Source organism: Dermacentor silvarum, chromosome 11 (assembly GCF_013339745.2).
Source record: "Dermacentor silvarum isolate Dsil-2018 chromosome 11, BIME_Dsil_1.4, whole genome shotgun sequence".
Classification (NCBI taxonomy): Eukaryota; Metazoa; Arthropoda; class Arachnida; order Ixodida; family Ixodidae; genus Dermacentor; species Dermacentor silvarum.
In genome coordinates, this window is record NC_051164.1 from 23401160 (window position 1) to 23428402 (window position 27243).

A 27243-nucleotide genomic window follows, 5' to 3' on the forward strand; every position below is an offset into this window, starting at 1 on the left:
CAGTGACGACTTTGTACTATTTGTTGTTGAGCATGTGCTTCAGAACCTAACTACTGAGCTGTAGCTACAGGAAATTTCGGTTCGCTTCCAAATTGGTCACAGCGACCACGTCGTTATCGTAAACCGCCAACCACTTGAAAAGCGCGAGGACCACAAAACGGCTTCCGAAGTCGTACACCACTACAGTAACATGGGCTTCGGAACTTTTTTTTGTACACGAGTGATGGTACTGTCGTAGGCGGTCCTAATTCTTTACGCTCATTATTTCTTATGCATTACTTATTTTCAATTACCGCACGCTCCATATATTTGGGTTTTTGCGGAAGTAATTCAATTATTTTATTACATTATACTGCTAGCAGTTGGAACACATTGCTGTAGTGCTCGAAAAACTGACCGAAAGAAAGGGAGAAAAGCGAATAGGTAATTACGAACTCCAATTAAGACTAATGCAAATTCGTTCAAACAATTGTTGATGTTGCTCAGTGGATACGGTGTTGGGCTGCTGAGCACGAGGCCGCGGGATCAAATCCCGGCCACGGCGGCCGCATTTCGATGGGGGCGAAATGCGAAAACACCCCTGTACTTAGATTTAGGTGCATGTTAAAGAACCCCAGGTGGTAGAAATTTCCGGAGTCCCCTACTACGGCGTGCCTCATAATCATATCGTGGTTTTGGCACGTAAAACCCCATAATTTAATTTTTTAGTATGCTTGTTTAACAATACGAATTTATTCAAGGAACAGCGGTATAATAATATGTTAACAGAGGGTCTAATCCTAGCGCATGTGTGTTTTGTCCTCCCAGGCGTCGGCAACTTTGGCGAAGTGCACCGTGCCTTGTTCGGCAGTGGACCCGTGGAAGTCCAGATAGCGGTGAAGAGACTCAGGGACACAATAGTTGGCGATCATAAGGTAAGAACCATCTGCCTTGGTGAGGACAACCTCTGCCGAATGTCCTATGGAAGAATAGGAACCAAATATGCAGTTGTTTCGCAAAGCATGAGTGCGAAACAAAGCTGCAGTGGGCGCAAAATTATTGCTATAATAATTAGAAAGAAAGTAATGGCAGTTTCTCCCGGAGGGCGGAGCATTGACCACGATACCAAAGGTTACAGCTGCGCTACAACTTCTCGGACGGTGTGACGCAAGACTACTGCTGCTGAGCAGAAGGAACATTCTTGGAACATCACCCTGGCAGCTCGCAGGCGTCTCACAACGCTTGCGTGATGAGCGCAGCCAGTGGGGCAGCAGGTGTCGCACCTCGATGCAGGTGCAACCGACGGGAAACCGTCCACATTATTCAGCGCCCAGTGGAAAATTGCATAACGTTAGCTTGATGTTTACTGATCAGAACAGAGCATACACACGACCGCTCAGCAAGAACGTTAGTGTGCTTTTAGTGCGCGTGCGCAGAATGCCCATGCCAGCAGCGGACGGCTGAAAGCTGTCTCTGCTCCGCTACCAAGGCAATTCAGCGTAACGGTGATGGTGCGTTTGCTTCGCTTTTGCGGCCAAACACAATCCCGCGTCTCTGGAGACCCTCTAGCCCTACGTGCGTGGGCTGCGTTTGCACCGGCGATAGCGGGGCAGTATGACAACAGCCGTGGTGGCACCGACGGTGTGAATGCACCTCGAGTGTCCGTGCAATTACTATCGCAATAAAATCATAGATCACTCTTGAAAGTCAAGAACTGGAACAACTAAGCAAATGCTGTAAAATACCTCCAAGTCCTGTAAATAATCATCGATGATCACATGGTAAATACTCATCGATGACCTGCCCTCTGGTCCAAAGCAGAACGCCTGGTTATAGAACTGTTTGCCGACAGAGCTTGCATACTTCGGGCATATTATGCTATTATATATAGCATAAATCGACGGCAACCATTTGAAAGAAAATTCCACACATCCACGACCTTTTCTACTAAAGCTGACAGCAAGCTCACGTATACCTTACTAATCTACCAAAAAATTGAACGGTCAAAATGAGTCTCTGTATATACAGCAGCTGCGCTTATCACCGAAGAGCTGTCATTTGGCCTACCCTAAAGCTCGTTATTTGGCTGTCTCATCCTTCATGCTGGCTGCATCGATTCAGGCGTGCACTAGTGTATCAAATTTTATCGCAGCTAACTATGCCTTTAAAAATGCGTCCCTTGTGTAAACGGCAAAGAGCTCACACTCGCTGACGTGCCAAGTTCTGTTCTGCAGTCAGTAGGCGTGGGATCCACCGGGCAAACATTTCATAGAGTCCCAGGTTCCTTGTTATGATGACTCAGCGCTTACATAATAGACGTACGCCTATCTTAGAACAAATTTCTGATACATTCAAACGTCCTCCGGAAGGTCACTGATAGCTTGAATGTTCTGTTCCGTAACGCTCACCCATGGGCTGACGGCATGTTTCTCGTTTTCAACCTTCTCGCGGGTTTCCATGAATTCTTTATGTCAGGGAAAAACATGCTACCTTGACAGTGATTGAACCCCGAACGGTGCCATCAAATTGTGTAGAATGTTGGTCGCTTTTACACGAATGTTTAAAATAATTTTTAAAGAATGTTAAATAATGTTTAAAAGAATGATTAAATTAATGCGTTGTGCTAGTGACGGGTGAACACCTTTTTTATACCTTTGTATGGCAGACTGTTAAAAAAATGTAACGATACCAGCTGCCTGCTCACGTGACTTCTTACTCGCTCACCTAATGCGCCTTCAACCAGCAGCACGTGCCAATCGATATAACTCGCTCTACAGCAGCAGTCTCGTTTATACTTGATCAACTCTCGTACTATTACCAAGTTGAATTGCAAGAAGCTGCAGATCTCTTCAAACTATTAATTTTAGTTTGTGAGGTGATTCTAAATATACCCTTGACGATTTCATCTGTGTTTGTACAGTGATGTCTCATGAACTTTGACTTTGGCTATATTGGGTGCAGGAGGAAATCATGAACGAGGCGCAGACCATGGCTCAACTAGATCACCCGCACATCGTTCGTCTCATCGGTGAGAATATAACATCTGAAAGACGGAACACGAAACGTTATTTATGAAATTTGAATCACTACGTAATTTCTTGCAGGATTTCTGATCATATTTTTTCATGCGATTCATAAAGATATGAATCAATGCCCATAGAGAAGTTAATTATAGCACACGCAGTATTAAAAATGCGAGGCATGTGAACAAAATAAGTCACGAGACACAAAGATGATTTGTGTTATTGTTCATCTAAGGTCATAGCACATATATAACAACAACAGAGGATAGGCCTAGTGTTGTGTCACTATCAGAAACGGACCAAAACTATCTGAACAGACGATCTGGAGGTCGCCATGCAAAAATTTTGGGCGCGAGAAAAGTAGAAATGAAAGTTAAAAAAGTTAATCTTTTACAAGTTAAACAAGTTAAAAAAGGTAATCTATTGGTTTCAGCAAGGAAGTCCCGGAATGCGGAGCAAACGTCACCGTGGCAAAACCCAAAAATATTGCATAGAAGTATTGGATTTACGTGCCAACACAATGATTGGATTATGAGGCACGCAGTAGCGGGGGACCCCGGATTAATTTTGACCACCAGAGGATCTTTAACGTGCTCCCAATGCATGGGAAACGGGCGTTCTTGCATTTCACCTCCCCTCCCCCCCCCCCCCCCTCTCGAAGTGAGACCGCCGCAACCTTATGCTTAGCAGCACAACACCATAGCCACTAAGCCACCGCGGCGGGTTAAACCCAAGAATAAAGACCCAGTCCAAGCAGTGGGTTTTTTTTTTGTGCACTATTCTTGGTTGCACTATTAATTGGTATCGGCCCCATTTCTACATTGCCCATTCCCACAGGAATACGGCACACTTTTAGACGGCACATACTCATGGAGACAGACCACAGTTTTAGGCTCCGCTCTTTCAGGATCGGCCCACATTATTACACTGCACGTTTCCACGGAAACAGGCCATAATTTTAGACGGCACGCACCCATGGAAACAGGCCACATTTTTAGACTCCACTGCCTTCGGGATCGGCGCACATTTTTAGACTGCACTCTCTCCTGGATCGGCGCACGAAGCAGGCTAGAAACAAAAATACCCTACACGGAAAAGTGGGGGCACTTCGCCAAGAAAGACATTGCACTTCAAAAAGGAACAACAAAATGCCCATACGATAGATGTTACCGTATACCTGAAACCCCAGCTTTGTTCCTAAAATTGCGTTTCTTTTTCGGATAATGTCACGAAACGTTTCCTGAATCACGTGCCACTAGTTGTTACTCTGTGCTTCGCTCGATCATTGCTGTTTATTCCTGCTCATGCCCTTGTGTTCTCACGCTAGCACAAGGATGGTCCATGCATGATGCACTTTTTTCCCCAACATGTACGAACCAGTGGTGGTGATAAAAGTAATTTGTTTGTCAGCCTTATTGTGTGCACTTACTTTATCATGTCCATGTGGCATTCTGCTGTTTCATGGCAGCCACAACGCGACGGACACGGACAAACGGAATAGACGGAGACACAATACGACGCTGACTGTCGAAACAGTCAGCGCCGTATTGTGTCTCCTTCAACTCCTTTCGTCCGCGTCCGTCGCGTTGTGGCTGCCACGAAGGTTTACCAACTGGCCCAATTTTACATCTTATTGCTTCTGCTGTTTTTCGCCTAGTTAATATTAATCAAGTAGCTCTTAAGCGGCCCTTTTAATGCTAGTTAAGCGAATACATTTACCGTAGCTCAGTTTCCTGAAGTAAGCTTTGAAACTTGTATACTTTTCGCTACGACAGCATGTCATTGAAGTTCCAGCCAAACAGCTTTAACAGCCATTACGTGGCTACAGTACGACCATCGTATACGAGGACATACATGTGCGTGTATTCCCTTATCTGCAGGGGTATCCCAGAGCCAATCGCTGATGCTGGTCATGGAGCTGGCTCCACTAGGGCCCCTAAACCGTTTTCTCAGGCTTAACAGGTAATCCTATACATATTCCTCTCTTTCTCCCTCGTCCTGGAATAGTTCCCTGGACTTGTTGAAAACGACTAAGCTAATTTGCGAAGTGTACCTGCGGCTTTGACAATGACGTCTCTCTCTTCGAGTAGACTACTACGTGGGCCATTGGGTATGTGGCAAAAATAGACAACTTAGCCCGCAGGGTATGTGCCACTGTGTATGTGCCCACTCTTGTACCATACCGAAATGGTAGTACCAAGTGGGTGGGTTGTAATTTCAACAGATACTGGCGCATTGATGATCTCAGTCCGGGAAAAGTCCACAAAAACTGTGGTAGGTCTGCAAGAGCAGCTGGGCCAGTGCAGAATGGGCGAGTCACACCCAATGCTGGTCGATGACTCAGAGCTCGCAGACAGTTTGCAGCTGGTTTCAGTGAAGAGCCCACACTGATTTCTCTTAACGTAACCTCATCGCGGCAGGAGACTGCACGGGAGGTTCGATTCACATAGTTTTTAATGCACGCGTGGAGATTTTCTTCTGACGGTTTTTTTTTCGGTTTTTAACAGCCACGTTAGCTCAAGGTATTGTGGGAAGAGCGGCAATGAATACATCTCTAAAATGTATCTGGCTGCACGTGTCTGCTTGAATGCGTCCTGGGGAGGAAAGCGAAAATACTTTCTATGTGATCACTGCTTAGCGTGGGAAGTGAAGCTTAGCGTGGGAGATTGAAGGCCACGAACGAGTTTAAGCGTAGGCAGTTGCACTGTCCCGGTGACAAGTGAGCAATCTGGCTAGTTGCCTCGCTCAGCCTAACGATGGAAACGTTTTTTTTTTTTTTTTTCAGCAAACCGTGACTGCGTTCCGTCATCCTTTGGCTCACCCTAATTGTTTTCCCCATGTTTCCGAATCCTATTAGGTGGCTCAGCGAGGAAATCGGCTACTTTAGTGAAGCTGCGGACGTCTCCCTGCGTGTTGAGCAGCATGAAGAGTGCGTGTTGGTGGATAGTGCTTCTGACAATTAAAGCAGTGATTCAAGTTGGTCTACTTCAAGAACTGTCAAAACTGATCAACAAGAAGAAAGTAAGGGATATTCGAAATTATAACGTGGGAAAAATTGAGGAAGCCGTAAAATATGGACGCAGCATGAAATCAGTAAGAAGAAAACTAGGCATAGGACAAGGCAAGATGTATGCACTGAAAGATAAACATGGTAATATCATCAGCAATTTCGATGACATAGTAAAAGCAGCAGAAGAATTCTATACTTGTCTCTACAGTAGCCAAAACAGCCAAGCTACTTCCATTCGAAATAGTGATGAACCGGATACAGAAGCTCCTTCTGTAACTAGCGATGAAGTTAGAAGGGCCTTGAAAGACATGACCAGGGGAAAAGCGCCTGGAGAAGATGGAATAACAGTAGATTTAATCAAAGAGATGGAGGAGATATCATGCTTGAAAAGCTTGCGGCCCTTTATACGCAATGCCTCACAACTTCAAGTGTACCAGAGAGCTGGAAGAGCGCCAACATTATACTTATCCATAAGAAGGGAGACGTTAAAGAATTGAAGAATTACAGACCCATTAGCTTGCTTTCAGTATTGTATAAAATATTCACCAAGATAATTTCCAATAGAATCAGGACAACACTTGACTTCAGTCAACCAAGAGAACAGGCTGGCTTCAGGAAGGGATATTCTACGATGGACCATATCCATGCCATCAATCAGGTAATCGAGAAATCTGCGGAGTACAATCAACCTCTCAATATGGCTTTCATAGATTATGAAAAGGCATTCGATTCAGTAGAGATATCAGCAGTCATAGAGGCATTGCGTAATCAAGGAGTGGAGGAGGCATACGTGAATATCTTGGCAAATATCTACAAGGATTCCACAGCTACCTTGGTTCTCCACAAGAAAAGTAGAAAGATACCTATCAAGAAAGGGGTCAGGCAAGGAGACACAATCTCTCCTATGCTATTCACTGCATGCTTAGAAGAAGTATTCAAGCTCTTAGACTGGGAAGGATTAGGAGTGAGGATCGATGGCGAATATCTCAGCAACCTTCGGTTTGCAGATGACATTGTCCTATTGAGTAACAATGGAGAGGAATTACAACAAATGATTGAGGACCTTCATCGAGAAAGTGCAAGAAGTGGGTTGAAGATGAATATGCAGAAGACAAAGATAATGTTCAATAGCCTGGCAAGGGAACAAGAATTCAGGATCGCCAGTCAGCCTCTAGAGTCTGTAAAGGAATATGTTTATCTAGGTCAATTACTCACAGGGGACCCTGATCATGAGAAAGAAATTTACAGAAGAATAAAATTGGGTTGGAGTGCATACGGCAGGCATTGCCAAATCCTCACTGGGAGCTTACCACTGTCGTTGAAAAGAAAAGTGTACAATCATTGCATTCTACCGGTGCTAACATACGGGGCAGAAACTTGGAGGTTAACAAAGAAGCTCGAGAACAAGTTAAGGACCGCACAAAGAGCAATGGAACGAAAAATCTTAGGAGTAACGTTAAGAGACAGGAAGAGAACGGTGTGGATCAGAGAACAAACGGGGGTAGACGATATTCTAGTTGACATTAAGCGGAAGAAATGGAGCTGGGCAGGCCATGTAATGCGTAGGATGGATAACCGGTGGACCATTAGGGTTACAGAATGGATACCAAGAGAAGGGAAGCGCAGTCGAGGACGGCAGAAAGTCAGGTGGGATGATGAGGTTAGGAAATTCGCAGGCGCAAGTTGGAATACGCTAGCGCAAGACAGGGGTAATTGGAGATCGCAGGGAGAGGCCTTCGTCCTGCAGTGGACATAAATATAGGCTGATGATGATGATGATGATGATGACTTCAAGATTAGCCCAAGAACGTCGTCCAAGTAGTCAGCGCATTTGCATTAGCAGACAAACCTTGGAGAAATGGCTCGCGATAAACGTACACGAAACATCGCGACTTACTTGAGCATGCACTAGTGTACACACGGCACATGGTGGCGAACAATATGTCGAGGTCCACGGAAAAAATTCTGCAGCCAGGGCTTAGCTGATATTTATGGCTTGTCCTGCGTGGAGCTTCATATGACACACATGCTCTAGAAATATACACGGTGATCGTCGCGATACATTTTTACGCTCGTTCTCCAGCAATTCATCACATGACTGAAGAGGTAGACGGCTCGATGTGGTCGGCTAAATAGTATCGTCTGTTCGTGAGGCGAATCGCACATGAAATTGGAACAATCTCTCCGGGTTCGTGTAACGGAGGCAGCTGTGCGCTGTTTGCGCTCGCTATTTGAACCAGAGCGCTGGCACCCATGCGCTACATGGTGACGAGGCATTGATGAGCAGCGTCATCGGAGATCCCACCAGACGTTTACGTGTGACTTCTTTGTCATCTACAGGAACCTATAGTGTGCGCTCATAAGCTAGGCAGAACGAAGTCGCCTGCGTTCTTTCTTCCTTGGCCAATTTCACCACAATATATTTGGGAGAAAACGATCCCACATGTTCGGGGGAAGAGTAGCTTGTAAGTGTTTATGCATTCGCCGGTATAGAGTTCAGTCCTTTGCACTAAAAAGATTTCTGCTTTCTCTGGAGAGTTCTACAATAAGTCATTGTCTTGGCGTTTTGCGCCCACTTGGATGAACAAGGTCTCTGTTCCGCTTCCGCAGATCCCAGCTCCGGCAGGACGGCGCCGGCCGCGTGCTGGCACTGGCATCGCAAGTGTGCGGCGCCATGGCGTATCTGGAAGCGAGGCAGCTCGTCCACCGGGACCTGGCCGCGCGGAACGTCCTCCTGGTCAATGACCGCTTCGCCAAGGTCTCAGACTTTGGCATGACGCGAGCGCTGGGCTCCGGCAAGGACTACTACAAGGTACATACACCGTCAGGATGTCGCCACTACCGCAACAAACGTTGCAGTGGCTGCCGCATTTCTCGTGCACAGAAACACTAAACATTTGAGAATCAATAACAGCTTCACTCTGACTCCCGATTTTTCTATGCTGTGCGCTTGTCTGTCACTTAAAGCATGGGCATGAAGCCCGTCAACAAAACGTAGCTCAGAGAACTCATAACTTAGGCACCACCAACCTTTTTTTTTTCTTTCCAATCTCTCTTTTTTCGTGTAGCACATTTTTTTTCGTTTTCTTTCCATATTTCTTTCATCCCTTCAATCTCCCGCAGCGTTGCTTAGTAAGCTATAATGGTCTCACGTTGTAGTAATGGCGAAGAACCAGTCAGTACTAAAACTGTGAGTCACGAATCTAATTTCTTCATTGGGCGAACCTGTGTAAATATGTCCATGTTTTGTTTAACATGGCTGCCTCTCCAAGCTCATTTATTTCTACTCTCTCTTTCACGAGTCCCTTGAACACAAGAACCTTACTTGGGAGTACGAGGATTTATAGCCTTGTGCTCCTTTCGGGTGGATTGCTAGTTTTCCTCTTCTGTGTATAATACCTTCTTCTCCTTTCGAATTTCTACAGAGCTCATTTTAGGCCACCTTACATTTTGTGAAACAATGTTGGGAATTCGGCGCTCAAATTCTCAATCGATGTCAGTGACCGGCGATCACTATGATGTACGCGGAAAGAGAGGGTGCTGAAGGTATGGGATGTTCAGGGCAATAGTAGCCGCGATTCAAATACGGCGGGAACTTCGTTCTTCACTTTTGAATAGCTCAGCATCTACGCATAAATTGTGGATTCGCACACACACACACAGAGATCCTTAAAAAAGACGTCGTTCTATAATAGGCTCTTTCGATCAATTATGCTCGCCAATGACGTGTCTCCTGAACAGTGCCCTGGAGCCTCCTCTGGACTCTCTGAAAAACTATTCGAAGCATGCGGAGTGAACTTTGAGTGACATTAGCTAAACTTTCGTGAGAAAGTTCATACAAGGATTGTCTTTATTGAGCTCATTAGTGATTTATCCCATGTTACCTGATGCATCTATTGCATCTATTGTTTTAATGCAGACGCAAGTATCGTTATTGTGTTAATCTGAAATGTGTGCAGCTTCAATGTGTATGTATATCCCCTTATCTGTCTATTATTTGTTCTATTCTTCCCTTGCTATCCTTTTGCCATACACATGATTACATCAAGAGCAGACAAGCCTTGTTCCATCTCCTGATGGAGCTGCCACCCGTTCTTGTCATGCCCACACACCTAAAACAATACGTCGGCTCCTGCTCCTGAAAACGTTTTTTTTTTTCTAGAAACATTGGTGTTTAGATCTCACACACTGTCGTGCCTGGGAAGCATGAAGTCCTGAAGAAATGTACGCACACGCTCCTCCTTTAACAACGTGGCCGCCTAGGCTATGCATTACAGTGCACTGGTGACATGGCCAATCCACGAGGTTATAATGCATTCACTGAACCGTCGATAATGCTCGATCCCGTCCGTATCTTGCGCAGGCGCAGGCGGCGGGCAAGTGGCCTCTCAGGTGGTACGCGCCAGAGTGCATCTACTTCTTCAAGTTCAGCACCAAGTCGGACGTGTGGAGCTTTGGCGTTACCCTCTGGGAGGCCATGTCTTACGGGGAGAGGCCCTACCAAGTGAGTTGGCCCACCGGCGCTCAATACTCGCAATGGCATGCTTCACATTTAACAAACTTACCATACACAGTGCGGTAACTACCATCATACGGCAGATATGGTCAATACCACGCATAACAGTCCAACTAAAGTGCGAACTGCCGACTACAGCTACAAGTATCATAATTAACATCCCTACTGAAAAAAATTCCATATATCATCCTGCCGGTAAGCATATAGATTACGTATATTTTCCGTCTGAAAGATATGAAAAGCGTACAGATTTGGTGCGGACGTATATGGAAGCTTATGAAACTTGTATGGAAGATATGGAGAGCATGCGTACGGAACATATGAAAGCCGCATGAGCATGCGGGCATTGCCTTATGAAATGAACGGAATCCGTACCCGTTATATGCAAAGGCACATATGGCGATGTATGTGCCACCAATGAACTAATATGTCTGGACGTTGTCTCGATGCTGGCACTGACCTAATCACCCATATTAGAACTGTTTAGATGCCGCATAGTATACGGAGGGACCGAATGTCAAATCCAGCCCGTCTACGTCTTTTCGTTCGCCGTGGTGAACGCAGATTGACGTTGACATGAATAATTACGTTGAAATGTGCAACAAAATAAGGTGATAGATACATTGGCTCACCCTATATACGTGGTGATAACACCCATCGGTTGCTGTCGCCGTCGAACACATTGCGGATACTGTATGAGTGATTCACGGTTTTCTTCGCTCCTTTCAAACAGGGTCTGGCGGGCCAGAGCATACTGGCAATGCTGGAAAGTGGCAAGCGACTGGAACAGCCTGACGACTGTCCTGACCGGGTTTACCAACTTATGCAATCCTGTTGGCAGTACAAGTGAGCCTCTCTTACACCTTAAGTTATATTACCACCGAGTTCTTACTCTTTGGCAATGTGAGCGCGAATGGGTATTTGCCTGACTACAGTTTGCACTATACCGAGTGTTTTTACGAAGACTTTAGGTGATATCCAAAAATCATCATCAGCAGCAGCAGCAGCAGCCTATATTTAGGTCCACTGCAGGAGGAAGGCCTCTCCCTGCGATCTCAAAATACCCCTGTCTTGCGCTAGCTGATTCCAACTTGTGCCTGCAAATTTTCTAATATCCAAAAATAGCCACTTTCAATTAAACTGATGGTTCCCTCAGAGACATGCATTCAATGGTGGAGACCATCGTATGAGAGGTGATATGCGGCAATTAGTCGCTAGTTAACAAAAACCTACAAATAACTTTTCAACATTTAGTTTAGCGGGCTCATCATAATCGGAAAATTGAAGTTAGCTTTCCGTATACGCCATATCAGCTTTTGGGTTTGAAAAAAGGCGATTACCCGCGGAGCTGTGGCACGACGAAATTCGGCTACCAGAGGAGCGAAACCGAAACTGGGAGGCTGCAACGTACGCTTCAGCTCCGTGCACATTGATGTCGCAGCGCACGCTGTAGCCTCCTAGTTTCGGTTTCGCGTGCATTGGTAGCCCGAATTTGTCGTGCCACAGCTCCGCGGGTAATCGCATTTTTTCAGATCCAAAAGCTGATATGGCTTGTATGGAGAGCTCGTTTCAATTTCCCAATTACGATGAGCCCGCTAAATTAAATGTTGGAAAGTTTTTTATAGCTCTTTTCTTAACTAGCGACTAATTGCCCCATATCACCTCTTATCCCATAGTTACTGTCACTGACCTCATGACTCGAATGGAAGCGTCCTTTTGTTTGGACTTGGCTATTTTCCAATAGTACTTAATGTCGTCGTAGAAACACCTAGTACATACCAGATTTTATTGGGCATTAGTACAACGACACGTTACGCAGTAACGCGTCGTTTTCCCAGCCGTGGTTTTCCCAGTGCGAGCCACCACCATCAATTTCGAGACCTATCTTTATTCTTTATTTATTCTTTATTCAAACAAAACGTCATATCTGCGTCCTCCATATTACCTATCCACCCGAAGAGACCATGTGTTCAAGGTTCGGGAGCATGCCCCCAGGACTAACCTTTTTAAGTTTTCTTTCTTTCCGAGGACCATATCGGAGTGGAATTTGTTACCGGCTGAGGTTGTGAGCCAAAACTCTGTTGATTTGTTTTATTCTGTGTTATGCCCCTCGCAATAAGGCCAATGGCGCTGCGAGTTTCGTTTGAATAAAAATAAATAATCACCCAATTACATCGACGGCTGCGGAACTTGCAGCTCTTCGCGCTGTCACTTCGTCTCGTGAGCCAAGAACAAACTCGAAGGTGGTCCATATTCGGTGACTCGAAGGCAGCACTGCAGTCTTTACTTTCAGCCCTGCGGCGCGGACCACACGAACGGGCATTCGAGATTAGAGAGCTAATCAATACCTTGGCTGAGCAAGGACAGCGCGTGACATTACAGTGGCTTCCAAGTCACTGCGCCGTGATAGGCAACGAGCACGCCGATAACGCTGCTCGGTCGGCTCTTCAAGGCGACAATGAATAGTCGATACCGTTATATCAAGGACAGATGCCGCTCGAAAACTTCGAATGCTCACCCGTGATATTACGTTCTCCATGTGGAACACACGAAGTTTTCAATGCAACCGACTGCACCCCCTAGGCCCTTCTCTTCGCCTTCGCATCCCAGCTGGTCCTCTGCCGAGGCGAAGCTACCCTGCTCTATCGAATGTGGCTAGGAGTAGCCTTTACGAAGTCTTTTGCTTTCCGAATCGGATGGGCCTACGACGCCTCTTGTGATGACTGCGGTAGCGAGGGGACTCTTCAACACCTTCTCTGTGACTATCCTTGTTATAATTTACAGAGACGATCGCTCACAATCGCGATAGCGAGCTTGGAACACATACCTTAAACAGAGGAAACCATTTTGAATGCTGCCATCACAAGACATCGCAGAGGGTCGACGAAAGCTCTGTTGTACTATTTAAAGACTACAGAATTCGACCAGCGGCTGTAGCCTGAACTGACGTTGACAGTGCTACAAGTGCTACTGTGCTATGCAGTGACTGTATGCGGTGACAGTGACCAACTGTGATTGTGTATCTGTGCTCCCTTTCTCTATATCTACTTTACTTGCCCCTCCCCTCTCTCTCCCCAGCGTAGGGTAGCAAACCGGACATTCCCCTCTGGTTAACCTCCCTGCCTTTCCCATTTCTTCTCTCTCTCTCTCTCTCTATACGCAGTACACAAAGAACACGTAGACAGAAATACCATCAAGTTTCCGTGCACTGATAGGCTGAACACTATTCAGCTCACTTAATGTTCAGTTCTGTTTGAGGGCCTACATATATCATTTTGGGTTTCTTTCAGGGGGCCGCCATCTTGATCGAGCCTAAGGCTACATCTTTTCGGGTTTCTGTACGTGGGCGTCAGTTTAAGTATCTTGCGAAATGGTAAACGCGCCTGCAGTGACCATGCTCATGCAAACTAATCAAATGCAATAACATGCCTCCCCTTCGTCGCTGCTCCCTATGGCATGCTTTGGATTATCTATTTCAAACATCGGTAAAGGGAAAGTTACACTTGCACCTCCTCCCCCTTTTAACTTGCTCGAAAGGGATAAGTAGGAAGAGAACAGTCAGAGACCATCTGCTCCAGCATCTATATTTAAGTAGATAAAGAAAATGGCAGGGTATACGTTTTTTTTTTTTTTTTTTTTGTAGGGGAGGGGTGGGGGGCAGGGAAACTATTTCAAAACCATTGCGCAATCGTTGTCCTGCCTGAATTGGCATCGACACAGCCTCCGTGTGCTTCATGGTTAGCAGTATATTGCTACTTAAGATACTCGGTGCCGAATGCCCAAGAAATTCACTCCTATCGACGCAAAGTACACTTTACCTTCGATTCTCAGCCGTGGTGCTCACACGAAATTCTGCATGTCTTCTCCTGCACACAGCTCGTGTGATGTTGGCGATATGGCAAGCACCGTAAAAAAGGAAAGCAGAAGGGTGCTCCCACACTGTGATTCTACATTTACTGTCACCTTTAATATATAATAAATTGTTTATGTGGATGTCAATCATTATGTTCCCATTCTACAACGTGCCAGGAAGCGACGCTAAACTCTCTGTGGTGCGAAGATGGTCTTTGCAGTCGTGTGTAGGGAGGGCCGCTTGCGGAATCTCGCATAACGGCTCTTATATATAAAGAATGTGATATCGTCTAGCGTGTAATGGCACCGCCAAACCACTCAAGAATAATTTAAAAAATATATTTGCTCGCTGCATGCGCATATACGAGCCAGTGGTACTTCGTTCCTTTGAATTAACGGGTGCTTGCTAAGGCCATGACCGAAAAATTATTTAGATAGATTATAGTAATTCTACGAACGTTTTCATGTGAATGATATTGGCGTGAAATAAGTTGGCACTTGTTGACACTGGCCCCTTGAGGCGAGAACGACGAAGTTCGTGGTTGCGCGCACGCTCTCCGAGTACCAGCCATTTCAAAAGGCAGACGTTTTTTTGCCAATCTGTCGCAGGTCAACTATTTTAGCTGTACTAGCTGAGTGATAATATTACCACACAGCATGTGACATTAGGGCAGTGCTTCATGGGATAATTACTGCACAAAATATTAAATTGCAGGTCAATTTCCGGCATGTCATTGGAAGGATAGATACGTCTGAAGCCAAGATCATTGGTCTCCTCCTTGAATGGCGGTACAGTTGTACCTTCTAACGTCTGTATTCTTTCTGCAAAGAACCCAACTAGACGTATACGCTTCACATAATAAAAAGGTAATATGAAGTACACCTGCCAACTGCTTTGGTCTATAGAGGGCATTCCGTACGTTCGTAGTCAAGAAGTCGACTATAAGGTGGCAAGGCAGTCAGTAGTAACTCCATAGATAATAAGCGACCGGCTGAATTTCTTTTCATGCTGTTTTCCAGCATGCAGAAAAATACTGGCGAACGGCATCTGTTATAATTATGCCCAAAGGTTCGAAAATATTGCACACCTGCGAGGATGCAGAACGCGCATAACGACTAATATTTGATGAGATGCGATACTGTTATCCTAGACAAATACGGTCTTTCACTTACTTCAACTCTTTTTGTGTAAACGCCACTCACAGAGCACTCACACATTTGTCGTGGTTGTTGTTGATAGCGAGAGCTTCAAAGCTTTATTTGGATTGCGTCATCTTTCATTTTGAGCATTACACGTTAAACGGACAGTTTATTAGGAGAGCGCACATACGCACCGGTGAAAGTTTAATAATAATAAAACACACTTGTAAGAGCTCAGTAAAACTCAGTTCCGCAGCGCTTGTTCTGTGTATTAGTAACTTCCCTTCTGAGTTGTCTTGCTTGGACTCTGACAATGTGAATGCGTGCTGTAGCAACCAACTAACACACTTTCAAAACTCAACGTCTCGAATGGCGTTGCAAATAGCACGCATGCTTTACATTCTGTGCTCTGATTTTGTCGCGCGTTTTCTTACAGGCCCGATGACCGACCCTCGTTCACTGAAATCTGCGCCACGCTACGAGAGGCCCTAGAAGACTGCACCTGACTGGGCGCTCATGACACGGCCAGCGAGACCAAGTGTCCGAGTGGTTCAAGCGTCGATGGCTTAGACGCTGCCATTAACCCGACGTCACCGGTACAGCCGGCTCCTCAGCCGGGAACACAGTACCTCAAGGCACCAATCTGTGATGTTGTTACCGCAGTTTAGACTCGGAAGGCGCCACCACGGAACCGTCGACAAATGCTCATGAAGCTTGACCGTTGCTTCGTCGGTCGGTCGGTCGGTCATTATGAGGGGCGTGCTTGAAAAGCGTTCTATTTCATGACCGACACCGCTTCCAGAGTGGTATATAAGGCCAAGAACACACTTGAGTTTTCGGACCCACAGTAATATGACTGCCGAGGGAATGGAATAAGTTAAAAAGAAACATACGCAGTTACCTGCAGACTTCTTCAATCATACCATTTCCGAAGCTCCTCTTCAAACACAAGGTATTCACGAGTACCTTTATGTGGAACGCTACGTTTACCTCACGTATGCTGCACCAAGTGAACAATAAGATTAATCTCGTCATCACCATTTGCCTATTAAAAAGAGCTGCCAATGGCTGGCTAAAAAAATTGTGGTGCTGATGGAAAATGGGGTTTATTTGGCTTTATTCACAGTGGACGTAGATAACTTCTTTTTTTCGCTGTGCTCAAAACACAGCATATCATAGTTAATTTGTTCTTCGTAGGTAACGTGACAGTCGGTCCCGTCACCTACAGCCATTTACTGTGTTTGTGTTTTCATAAATGGGATCAGTGGAGAGTTCTGCCACTGGTATGATTGAAGAGCTCTGGTTGCAAGGCGTTCAAACCTTCGAAGGACATGACGTGCATATTGAACCGAGAGGTGTCCGTTAAGTCTAGCGTACTACCGGCCGCCATCTTCCGAATTTCGAACGCGTGTACGCTACCGGTTCTCTTTGTGAGGGCAAGCAAGCCGCGAGACACCAGGTCGTCTAGTTAGAGCTTATGAAGTCATCATTACGCACAACGACGTTTCACTTTTGAGGGGCACCCATGCAGGTCCAGGGATTGGGACGCAAAAATAGCACTCGAAAAGGCACGTTTAGTATTTTTCAGCCTTTACTGGGAATGCAAAAATCAATGGCCATCTGTACGGTGTTCAGCTCAAGTAAAGGAAAAAAACACACGCACGTTCCAAGAGAGGGAGTTTTTAGTGATTCTTCAACAAGCTGAAGCTTCCCGGCTGTCGCACTTTCTTCGGTACAATTTCTCTGCATTCATTCCGCTCAGGTCTTCTGGTGATGATTCCTCGATAATGTACAATTACGATCAAAATCGGCGTCACATCTCAATGCATGAAGTCGTCAATATTTTGTAAAATTCCGAGTCCAGTTTTGAATACTGCCTTCAAGAAAGTGTAAAGTTTGGGAGCATATCGCAGATAAGGAAAACCCTTCGGTGACTTTTTTAAAACATCGCGACTCTTATAGCGTTCAAACATTAGGCGGCTGGAATGTGTTTGAGGGGCTGTTATGGAACTTAAGAAGCATTGTTTTTGTCCAGTGTTTGTTCGGCAGACTTCACGCAAGTCTCGAATGTCCTAACGAATCATTTATCAGGCCCTTCTGCTTGTTTTCTGTCTTCACGTTCATTCTTTTGAAGAAACAACAATCGTCAATATCCAAGGTAACGGACGCCACAGTGTTCTGAAGTCTTTTATTTGTCCTATGAAGGCGCTGCGGAGGCGTCGGTTCATAACGCTAATTCAGTTTCTTGAGCTTCACATCTTGACACGCATACCTGTTAGCCTTGTTCTCGACAACTTTTCGGAAATGTTTTCAGCATAATTTTACTTAAAAGGCCCTGATCCCATATTCTCTTTCAAGAGTTCGTTTATTGCATCGTTTGTAAAACGTTGCAAGTTTATGCTATTTTTCTTCTCACCTTTGAAAGTGGGCGTGCGTCAAGTGCAGTTCTAGATTCAACAATGAAAGCTGCATAGAAGAACGCATTTTCATTTACACTGAGGCGTACAAAAAATGCGTGCTCCTGTGGACTCCGTATTCCAGGAAGCCAATATTCTACATAAACTTGATGTTCCGGAATTCGGTGCGATCTCATACAAAACCCACTGGTCATAACGGGTTATTGGATATAAGAGCCATGATGCACATGCCTTTTTCGATAGAGCTAACCTGCCTGTTACTATATTGTCCATCTTCTCTTTCCATATCGATAATAGCTTTGAACTCAGCCTTAATTATTCAGACTGCTTAAAGGCTCGACAGCCCACATAACGTCATTGGCACATGACAATGTTGTTTCGGTTCCGAGCATTCGGATTCATGTAGATTCCAATGACGTAGCTTTGAATTACCATCAAAGCGTCCACACACAACACGCACGCGCACACTTTCAAATTGCCCATGCAAATGCGATGTGGTGTCACATGTTTCAGAATAGAAATAGTTTTCGAGTTCAGCTGGCACAAAATAAGTGAAGCCCGCTTTCTGTACCACAAGCAGATAATTCTTGAACTTGCTATCACGTTATAGTAATATCGCTTAAATAATTGTTTTTATTGATTGAAAGTGGTTCGCTTCTTTGTGACCCTTTTGCCATAAAACCGGCATTGCACCAGCACATCGCCGGTGACGCTCATAAGCCTTAACTATAAAAAATACTTCAACGCAATCATTTTCCCAAACTTCCCGATATATCTCGCATTAAATACAATAAATGCTATATGAGACAACGAAATTTCACCAACCTACCATAATAGTGTACACAGAAGCACGTTGTAAGGAAAAAAATACCGGGCCGACCGCAAGGAAAATCACATGCAGAATGCGTTCTACATCGGGATAGTGGTCAGGCTCAACACGCTTCAGGTACCGAATCGGCAGAATCTGTCCGGTGGGAAACATTTGTCCGGGCTTCGATGGAGAAGACCATGTCGGCAAGCTGTCGTTATAAATCGAGAATGCGTGGCCATAGGCTAGATGGGGAGATGTTAAAATTTGGTGAATTCATAACGCCGCAAGGACACTATTGTCATTGCTAAAGTTCTATTGTCATTGTTAAAGTGCCCAAAGTGTGCCATATGGTGTTTGATTTTTGTAAACAGACCACATTATCTTACTGCGATAACATGTTCTTTCGCACCTTATTCGTAATCTTGTTGCACTGGTTGGGAGTGGTTGTAACGGTGCTTATAACGACCGAATACGGGGTAATAGCTTCCTATACCTTGTAGGACGGTTCAGTGAAAATTGGCTTTTCAATCCACAGTTGATTGTATTAGTTGTGTATCTTGTCCCAAATCACCGTTTGCCATTTTCATTTTCATGAATGAAAGGTAGCATTTGTTCTGCGCTCCGCCATTCGAATGGGTGAAGTTTCCATTATTTTTCGCCCTTGGTTTGATCGGGCATCACAATGCTTAGATTACCTGCACTGTTTCCGTTATTGTTTATTCATTCTGCTTCTTACAGTTACATATAAATACAGAGAGAAACATATTCTGACTTGCTCAAATTTTAAACAGCCATGAAAATTTGCGTAGAAGAACCTATCACGAATTCCATCATCATTTGATCATTGCTCAAATAGCGTCAGTGCAAGATACCCGTCCTGATCTCACAAAACTAAAAAGAAACATTACATGGTCGTTGCGATTTCATTGCGCACTGAGGGCGTAGAAAAGTCTGGTTTCCATTGCTCGCTATTTATTCACCCCCAGTTTTCTCGCGAACACAAATTTTATGGAATGCAAAAAATAAATTTCCATCGTGTAAAAAATACCTTAGCCTACTTTATTTGCTTCAACTAATAGTAGCAAGGTTTCGACTAGGAAAAGTGCGAAAGCGTCCGGATTAAATATGCAACTACTTAACATTTAATGTCGGACGTGACTTCTGCATGGGAAGACTCGAAATCGTTCAGCAGTACCTAACTGCAGGTGACGTCAAAATGGCTTATACCTTGCACTTCGTACAGTTTCACCACAGCACAAGTAACGATTTCTGGACGGGCTGATCAAACATAACCCTTCTCTCTACTAACCTAGGGTTGGTAACCAAGCATTGCAAATTGCATCTGTCGGGAAATTACGGTTATCTGTGCCCGTATTTTCAAACTATCTATTTCATTTTCCATTCCTTTTACCTTCTATTATTGGTTCGGTACGACGCCGCGCTGCAGTCATCGCTAGGATTGGTCAGTTGATGTAACGTATGATAAAACAAGAGCGTAAAATGAGATGGAGCGTTACAAAATTTCGGCGCATGCTATCGATGCCATTCGTCTTTTGCTTAAGCGCCTACGATTTCGGTGATTTCTGACACTTTCCTTCAAGTTTGATGCTCTCAAAATGATAGTTTAAGGTACATAGTAAAGTTGGCAACAGCTCTCCTGACTCCTAGCGAACCGCTCAATTCAAGACGCATTAAGGGGCACTCAGACAAACAACTATCTGCGTCTGTACTGGGCGTCATACCTACTTGTCAGCTTTCAAACCTCGTCATTCTGCATGTTCCTGTGCTTGTCTGCTCGGACAGCAGTGATCCTGGTTTGCAGCTTGACAGGATTATCAAGAGAGCCGCAGCACTTGGTATGGTAAGGTATGATTCGTTAGTCACGGAAGCCAATTGGACGACGGAACGTATTAGACATGCACTTTTGTGCATACCGAGCCTGAATCGCGCTTTCAGATGTTCCTTGTTACGTTAAGTGAGCTTCCTATGGTACACATCTACCGCAGACTTTCAGGAAAGCCGAAGAAAGGCTTGAATCGCAGAAATCGGTGCGTATGGTTCTAATTGACCAAGAATATATTCTATACAGACGAATAAAATTGTGTTGGAGTGCATACGGCAGGCATTGCCAAATGCTGACTGGGAGCTTACCACTGTCGTTGAAAAGAAAAGTGTACAATCATTGCATTCTACCGGTGCTAACCTATAGGGCAGACACTTGGAGGTTAACAAAGAAGCTCGAGAACAAGTTAAGGACCGCACAAAGAGCGATGGAACGAAAAATATTAGGCCTAACGTTAAGAGACAAGACAGCGGTGTGGATCAGAGAACAAACGGAGATAGCCGATATTCTAGTTCACATTAAGCGGAAGAAATGGAGCTGGGCAGGCCATGTAATGCGTAGGAGGGATAACCGATAGACCATTAGAGTTACAGAATGAATACCAAGAGAAGGGAAGCGCAGTCGAGGACAGCAGAAAACTAGGTGGGGTGATGAAGTTAGAAAATTTTCAGGGGCAAGTTGGAATCAGCAAGCGCAAGACAGGGTTATTTGCCGATGACAGGGAGAGGCCTTTGTCCTGCAGTGGACATAAATATAGGGTGATGATGATTATGATGATGATAATGATATTCTTTTTCAGGCTTGTACGTAATGGTATGACACACTCTGAAAACATGACTTCTGCGTCCAGACAGGGCTTAGTGTGTTACCGTAATCTGGAAAGGATGTGAGTGCGCCTTCTGCATCCTCATTTAAAGGTACCGTGGAAAACCTTTTTCTCAAAGCTGCAGTCTCCTTGGTTGCGACAGCATAATGAATGCTTTGCGTTACTTGACGTGCCAGTCGATACTATCACCACGTCACGATGCCACGCCTTCTTTCTATCTTGTTTTTCTTCGGTGTGCTTCTAAATGACATTCGTAAATCCTCGCAATGACCTGTGGCTTTCCCTTCCTGGGGCGTTAACAGAAGACTTCCTCCCACAATGGATGCGATGAAATCTTGCAAAAGATTTCAAACGCATAGGTGAGCAAAGGTGTCCTCTTTAAAAGCTTGCTCGCGAAGGAGAAGCGCGGCCTCAACTGTTTTCAGTGGGCCATCTTTGAATGCCATCACTCCTGCAGCTGAGAGGAACGTGTCCGGATAAGGCTGTAGGCATCTATGCACTGCAATGCAATCGCGAGCCCACGAGCTAGTGCTGTATTGCGTTGTTGCCGCCGCTTATTGTACTCCTCTAGCGGTGGCGCCTGAAAGAGAACGCCCTCCCGTCTGAGCCTCGGGATGGCAGGTAGTTTTGGTGGGTGTTGTTTCGTGCTGTTGTTTCACCGTCGTCCTATGGCTGCGTCGCTGGGGTCAATGGTCAGCAAAACGCTTCGCGCATCGGAGGCCATTGCTTAGCTGTAGAGGCTTGCAGACTAAGTGATGTTCCCACCCCGTACATCTGTAGGGAACGTCCTGTACCAATTAAGTCCACACGTGGACCCACACTTCTGCAAAGTAGATGTTCGAGGTGTCAGGTGTGGCTGCTATTAGATTTGTTGACATCTGTCTTAGCGTAATGAAGCTTTGGGCGGAAGTATTCGTGTTAGGATTCCATAAATGTGTGAAATCTTTCACTTTCAGAACTAGTCGCATCTTCTGAATGTTTTTTGTTGTCCTCACACTAGTAGATTTTCTTGTACTTCTAACCAGCCGGTAGACGCTGTCCGATTGATTTTGGATAGCATCACGTGCCATAACTTTCGTCATCTTTGGGAGTGCACACCTTGTTTTCAGAGTCCGGTGCTGTAAGTAGCATGGTACATTGCCATAGACACCATCAGAGCAGCCTGAACAAAATTTTCGCGCAGCTCCCTTGAGCGTATGCGCTTTCAACGATTGCACAATCTGGCCACCAGAGCGGGCTGTTTTATGAGCGATGCTCCTGTACTAAGTGGCAACAATGCATGCATGCCTAGTGAAAGAATAAAATTAACAAAAATGTGTCCACTGTAGCGGGGGCCCTGCAGCGCCCTTTAATCTGTAGACAAAAATGCGTCGACAGCTGGCCCAAATCAAGAAACGATGGTCGTTCCGGAGCCTCCACGGTGTAACTTCTGCAAAAAGACATTCGGGCATCTACGTCGAAAGCTCTGTTTCTTAGCTTAAATTTCTTTTCGAGAGAGAGCCTTTTTCCAGCCCTTGGTGAGCCTGACGCAACGCGACGGCTGGTTCGCAGTCCAGACTACAAATTTCTCACGCACCACGCTTTGCTGGCGCCCGACAGGGTGAACTTCAGGCTCCATGAGTTAAAATTGTGTGCTGTTGCGTGCATGTCTCCCAGACGTGGCCTTCAGGATGCGAAGTGAATCGCATGGTTTCACAACGTGATTTTGTATCCTTCGTTCTTTTTCGAGAAACTGCTCCCTTCCTACGTGGAGAAGGACAGCTTCCTGAATGGTGCGTGGCGCAAGAATGGTGCAACAGTTTTGTTCGAAGCGTTCGCGTGTTCTTCACCTTGGCTGCTGGAACAGCGTGCTCTTTTATGAAATGGCTCTGTCGACTTTAAGTAAGTTTCAAGTGCAAGGTACCTTAGGAATATCAATGCGGGGCGCCCTGGCAATCCGAACGTTTTGCCAACACTCTTAATTTTTATTAAGATGAGGGGAGCAAGATGTAATACGCACTCTGACTCTCTTTTTTTAGGATTTCCGCTCCTCGTGAACTTTGTGAGCTTATTTCATACAAGGCCGATGCCTCTCCAGTGAGTGGTATGCAAGTGTCATCGGATTTATTTGTTATGTTACGACTTGGATGCCATCGACAATGGCTGACCCATTTGCAGGCCATGTAATCTGTGTGTTCTGCTATAGCGTTTGACGCCGATATATTTTTAAAGTGTTAAAGTTATGGAACGCTTTTGGTGGCGGCGAAGTTTATTTTATTGCATGTGCACAAGCGTTATACATAGATGAAGAACGGGAACGTCCGTCAGCGATCGTGGATGAATGTCAGACTTTATGATGAAATGGAGTATGCGCCTAAGTGACTCCGTTCAAATATGCTTGGTCACATATAGAAAAGTTGGTACTAGAGCCAATATGCTATGTTAAAATAACCGAATTTCTTTAATTGACAAATTTTCCCGCCCCGAGTGCGAGTAAACTTTGAATTTCCACATGGATTTATTTGAATAGGCCTTGGAGGTGGGTGCGGAGGGTCACTGCGACTGTTGTCATTATTCACAAAGGTTCCATTTCATGTATTTGTTGGGGGTGGGAAACTGAGTGTTTAGCCTTCCCAAAAAACTAATTTCTGCTTAATCGTAGTGCATTATCGTGTTTGATATTTCTTGAATATATGACGTGTGTACTAAAATTCGAGTGATATTTGAACTGACTCAATGTGATCAATTCACTGTAGACAAAGGGTTACCTAATCAAGGTTTAAACTGCTAAAGTATCATGACAAAGATATGTTCGCTTACCGAAGCCCTCCCGCCAAAAAAATAACACTTACTCAACAATTTTAACACGAAAAGTCAGAAGAAAGTTCAGACGCAGCTGCTTTGAAAAATTTAAAGAAACAAATTCATGATATATCCATGTTGGCTCAGCCCCCATATTTGAATTTTGCACAAGCACTATCAGCTGATAACTGCTACTATTCGTTATATGAGGCTCTGCAATGGCAGGCTCTCTTTAATGACAAAGAACTACCCTAGCCATCTGCGCCGTGTTATTACGGCAACGTAATATAAATGATGCAAATTTTTTTGGATGTGGCTACGAGTCATGAATTTTCAAATATCACGAAACAACCGCAGCTAATGCCATTGGTCTCGCTTTATATTCCTTCGTTCGATAGCTTCCCGGTGGTTTGATTATACTCTAAGATATATGTCAGAACAGGAACTTCTTTATACAACGGCTGTTGACAGCACTTTCTACACTGCCAATAGTCACGACCTTCAATACCACAGTGGAATGAACGGATTTTCATTACTCAACGAACTTACATCACGTGGCACGCCAGACACGTTTAAGACAACTAGCTGATGACAAATGTCCTGGCTAACAACATGAACATACGTGCACCCCACTTATCTCAGAGTACTGCTTTTGTTATCAACTTCTTGCGAGGTAAAACACTGCAACCGAACCCTCACATCTACGAATTTGAACGAACTATGTAACTACGACAAATTGCTTTTGAATGTACGTACTGTTCTGAAAAAAACAAGAAGTGTAACACATATTGCATCAAATCGTTTTGCTTAATCTATTAAATGCCGTACGGGGTCGTGATATAGTACTTCTACTGTGTGGTTGTTGTCATCTCTTACTGGAGCAGCCTTGTAATTTTGCGCGTCGTAAACTAACTAGCCAGTAAAGCTAGCGGTACTTCTGTTACAATTCATTAGGAAGAAGTGTTTTATAAGAGCCACATTATTGGGCTCTGCTTGTCTACATCGATAACGCCCACGTGGCTTTTAGGGTAAAGAATGGTTCAAAGTTCAAAGCTTTTTGGCGTTTCTGAGAACCTAAGTCGTGCTAATGAAATGGCAGGGATCGACAACTCACAGCGCTACTTCATCTTTTACGTTTACCTTTGTGTTTTTAGCGCTACCAATAATCCCAAAGTGATAGACCAACTAACCCGAATCGCGGTTTTGTTGCTATTGTTTCACAAAATGTGCTCGTAATGGTGCTGGAGACGAAAACGCGAAGACATAACAGTGGTCGGTGTTGTTTTTGTGCATTTACGGAGCACAAAAAATCAAAGTTCGAGATCGCGGAATTTATTGAATACCTGGCTGTGCTAGCTACATTAGTTATTACTCTATTGTATTGTTGTAATTCTCTCGAAAGAAGAGCTGAAACGTTTGTACCTTTGCAAATGTTGGTTCTAATTCACGACGATTCGAAAAAAAGTGATGCAGGTTCACGGATCACGCTAACATTCCCTTACACTTTCCCTGCCCGTCCTCGTTGTTGACCATCGCGAGAATTTTCACGGCACGATGCATTCGCTACGAACGCACTCATTTTTCTAACTCAACTGGACGCGAAAGTCTGACATTTGCTTCCTTCAAAGCTGTGGTAACGGTGTCTTAGCCGTGAACCAGAAGCAAGGGGCATGTTTGCTTTGGAGAGATCACTCTGCACTGTTTTGATGCTGACATTACTAGAAATTGTAACCTTACCAGAGTTTCGTTTACAGTTGGGACATTTATGATGTGTAAAATCGCCATTTCTTTTTCTTTGGAGTGCAATATTATGTGCTTGTCTGTAGCTGCTCTCCTAGCTCACATTCATCTCACCGTGTGGTGGCGGGATACAGATGATGAATTTAAGTGGTTTATTAGGATATCTCTAAATTGGAATTTACCTGCTAGACAAACTACAAGAAGTACGGCAGTGTTTCTCCTTTTCAGGATAACAGTTCGCAAGTACGAACGTAGTAGGCTATTAGGACGACATTGAGGGCTTTCGACGCGAATGTAACATTGAACAATTTATTTACAGTATCTGTAGCACTCTATAGGAACTTAATATGAAGTCTATTGATTTTTCGTGAGGACACCCTGGGGGCTCATGGTCTCTCAATTCTTGTCGACTAAAGTCGGTAAGCTTTATGCAAGCCACATCACATGAAGTCTGTTAGCAAGGATGGATCAATGGAAACATCTCTGCGGAGAAGTTTTCTCTACATACAGTACATAGACTTCATATAGCCGTCTTGAAAGCCTATATGGTGGCAAAGTGATCTTCGAAACGTTTATAGATGAAAAAACAGACTAAATTTATAGTGCTAAAAAGATCATTTAGACATCACTGCAGAATCCACGAGAAATAGGTCGCCAAGGAACACCCCAAATTTATATTGACACTGGGATCTTTGAAACACCGCTGTAATTTTGACAAGTCAGAGTGTGATGGCTCGTGAGATTATAAAGCGTGAGGAAAAACATTGCTGTGATGAAAAACACGAGGAAGGATGATTTTTTTACCCTTCTAAAATCCCGAAATCTACACCAAGGATTCTCGTTGATTTCGTGTGCAATACCTACGAGATATTGTGAGCAACTGAGTATCCTGCCCCTTCGGTGATGATGGAATTGCACACGAACATGGGTTACGATGTAGTAGCCTCGACAAAAACGAGTAACCGCTGGCGGCGCAGTCCAGTGGCTCCAGTGCGCAGGCGGCTAACTCCCACCCCCGTGCTGTCAGGACGGCGCTAGAGCGCCCTTAGGAGACTAGCGTTTAGTTTGCAGAGTAGCTCTTGGCATGCAGTACTCGGTCTGCTGTGATAACACAATGTGTGTACAATACTGTAATGGGAGTAACAAAAAAAGAAGAAAAAAAACTGAAGCAAAGCCGGTGCCCGCCTGCTTTCGTTGTATAGCCATCGTTTTTACACTGGTGCACGTCTGTGTGACTGAGTGAAACTGTGTACATATGTAAATAGAAGGAAATAAACAGGTATAATTCTTGCAACCGTCTACGAG

At 44.8% G+C, this 27243-nt stretch overlaps 1 protein-coding gene across 1 annotated transcript in view; it reads left to right on the top strand.

The window, feature by feature from the left end:
- Window positions 1-19964, top strand: part of LOC119432463 (tyrosine-protein kinase SYK) — a 137127-nt gene extending 117163 nt beyond the window's left edge. The window contains exons 12-18 of the mRNA XM_049658245.1: window positions 808-914; window positions 2941-3007; window positions 4883-4964; window positions 8623-8824; window positions 10376-10516; window positions 11262-11374; window positions 15957-19964. Of these exons, the coding sequence (XP_049514202.1) occupies window positions 808-914; window positions 2941-3007; window positions 4883-4964; window positions 8623-8824; window positions 10376-10516; window positions 11262-11374; window positions 15957-16026 (782 nt within the window). The 3' untranslated portion in view covers window positions 16027-19964. The remainder of the gene's footprint in view (window positions 1-807; window positions 915-2940; window positions 3008-4882; window positions 4965-8622; window positions 8825-10375; window positions 10517-11261; window positions 11375-15956) is intronic.
- Window positions 19965-27243: the final 7279 nt, after the last annotated feature.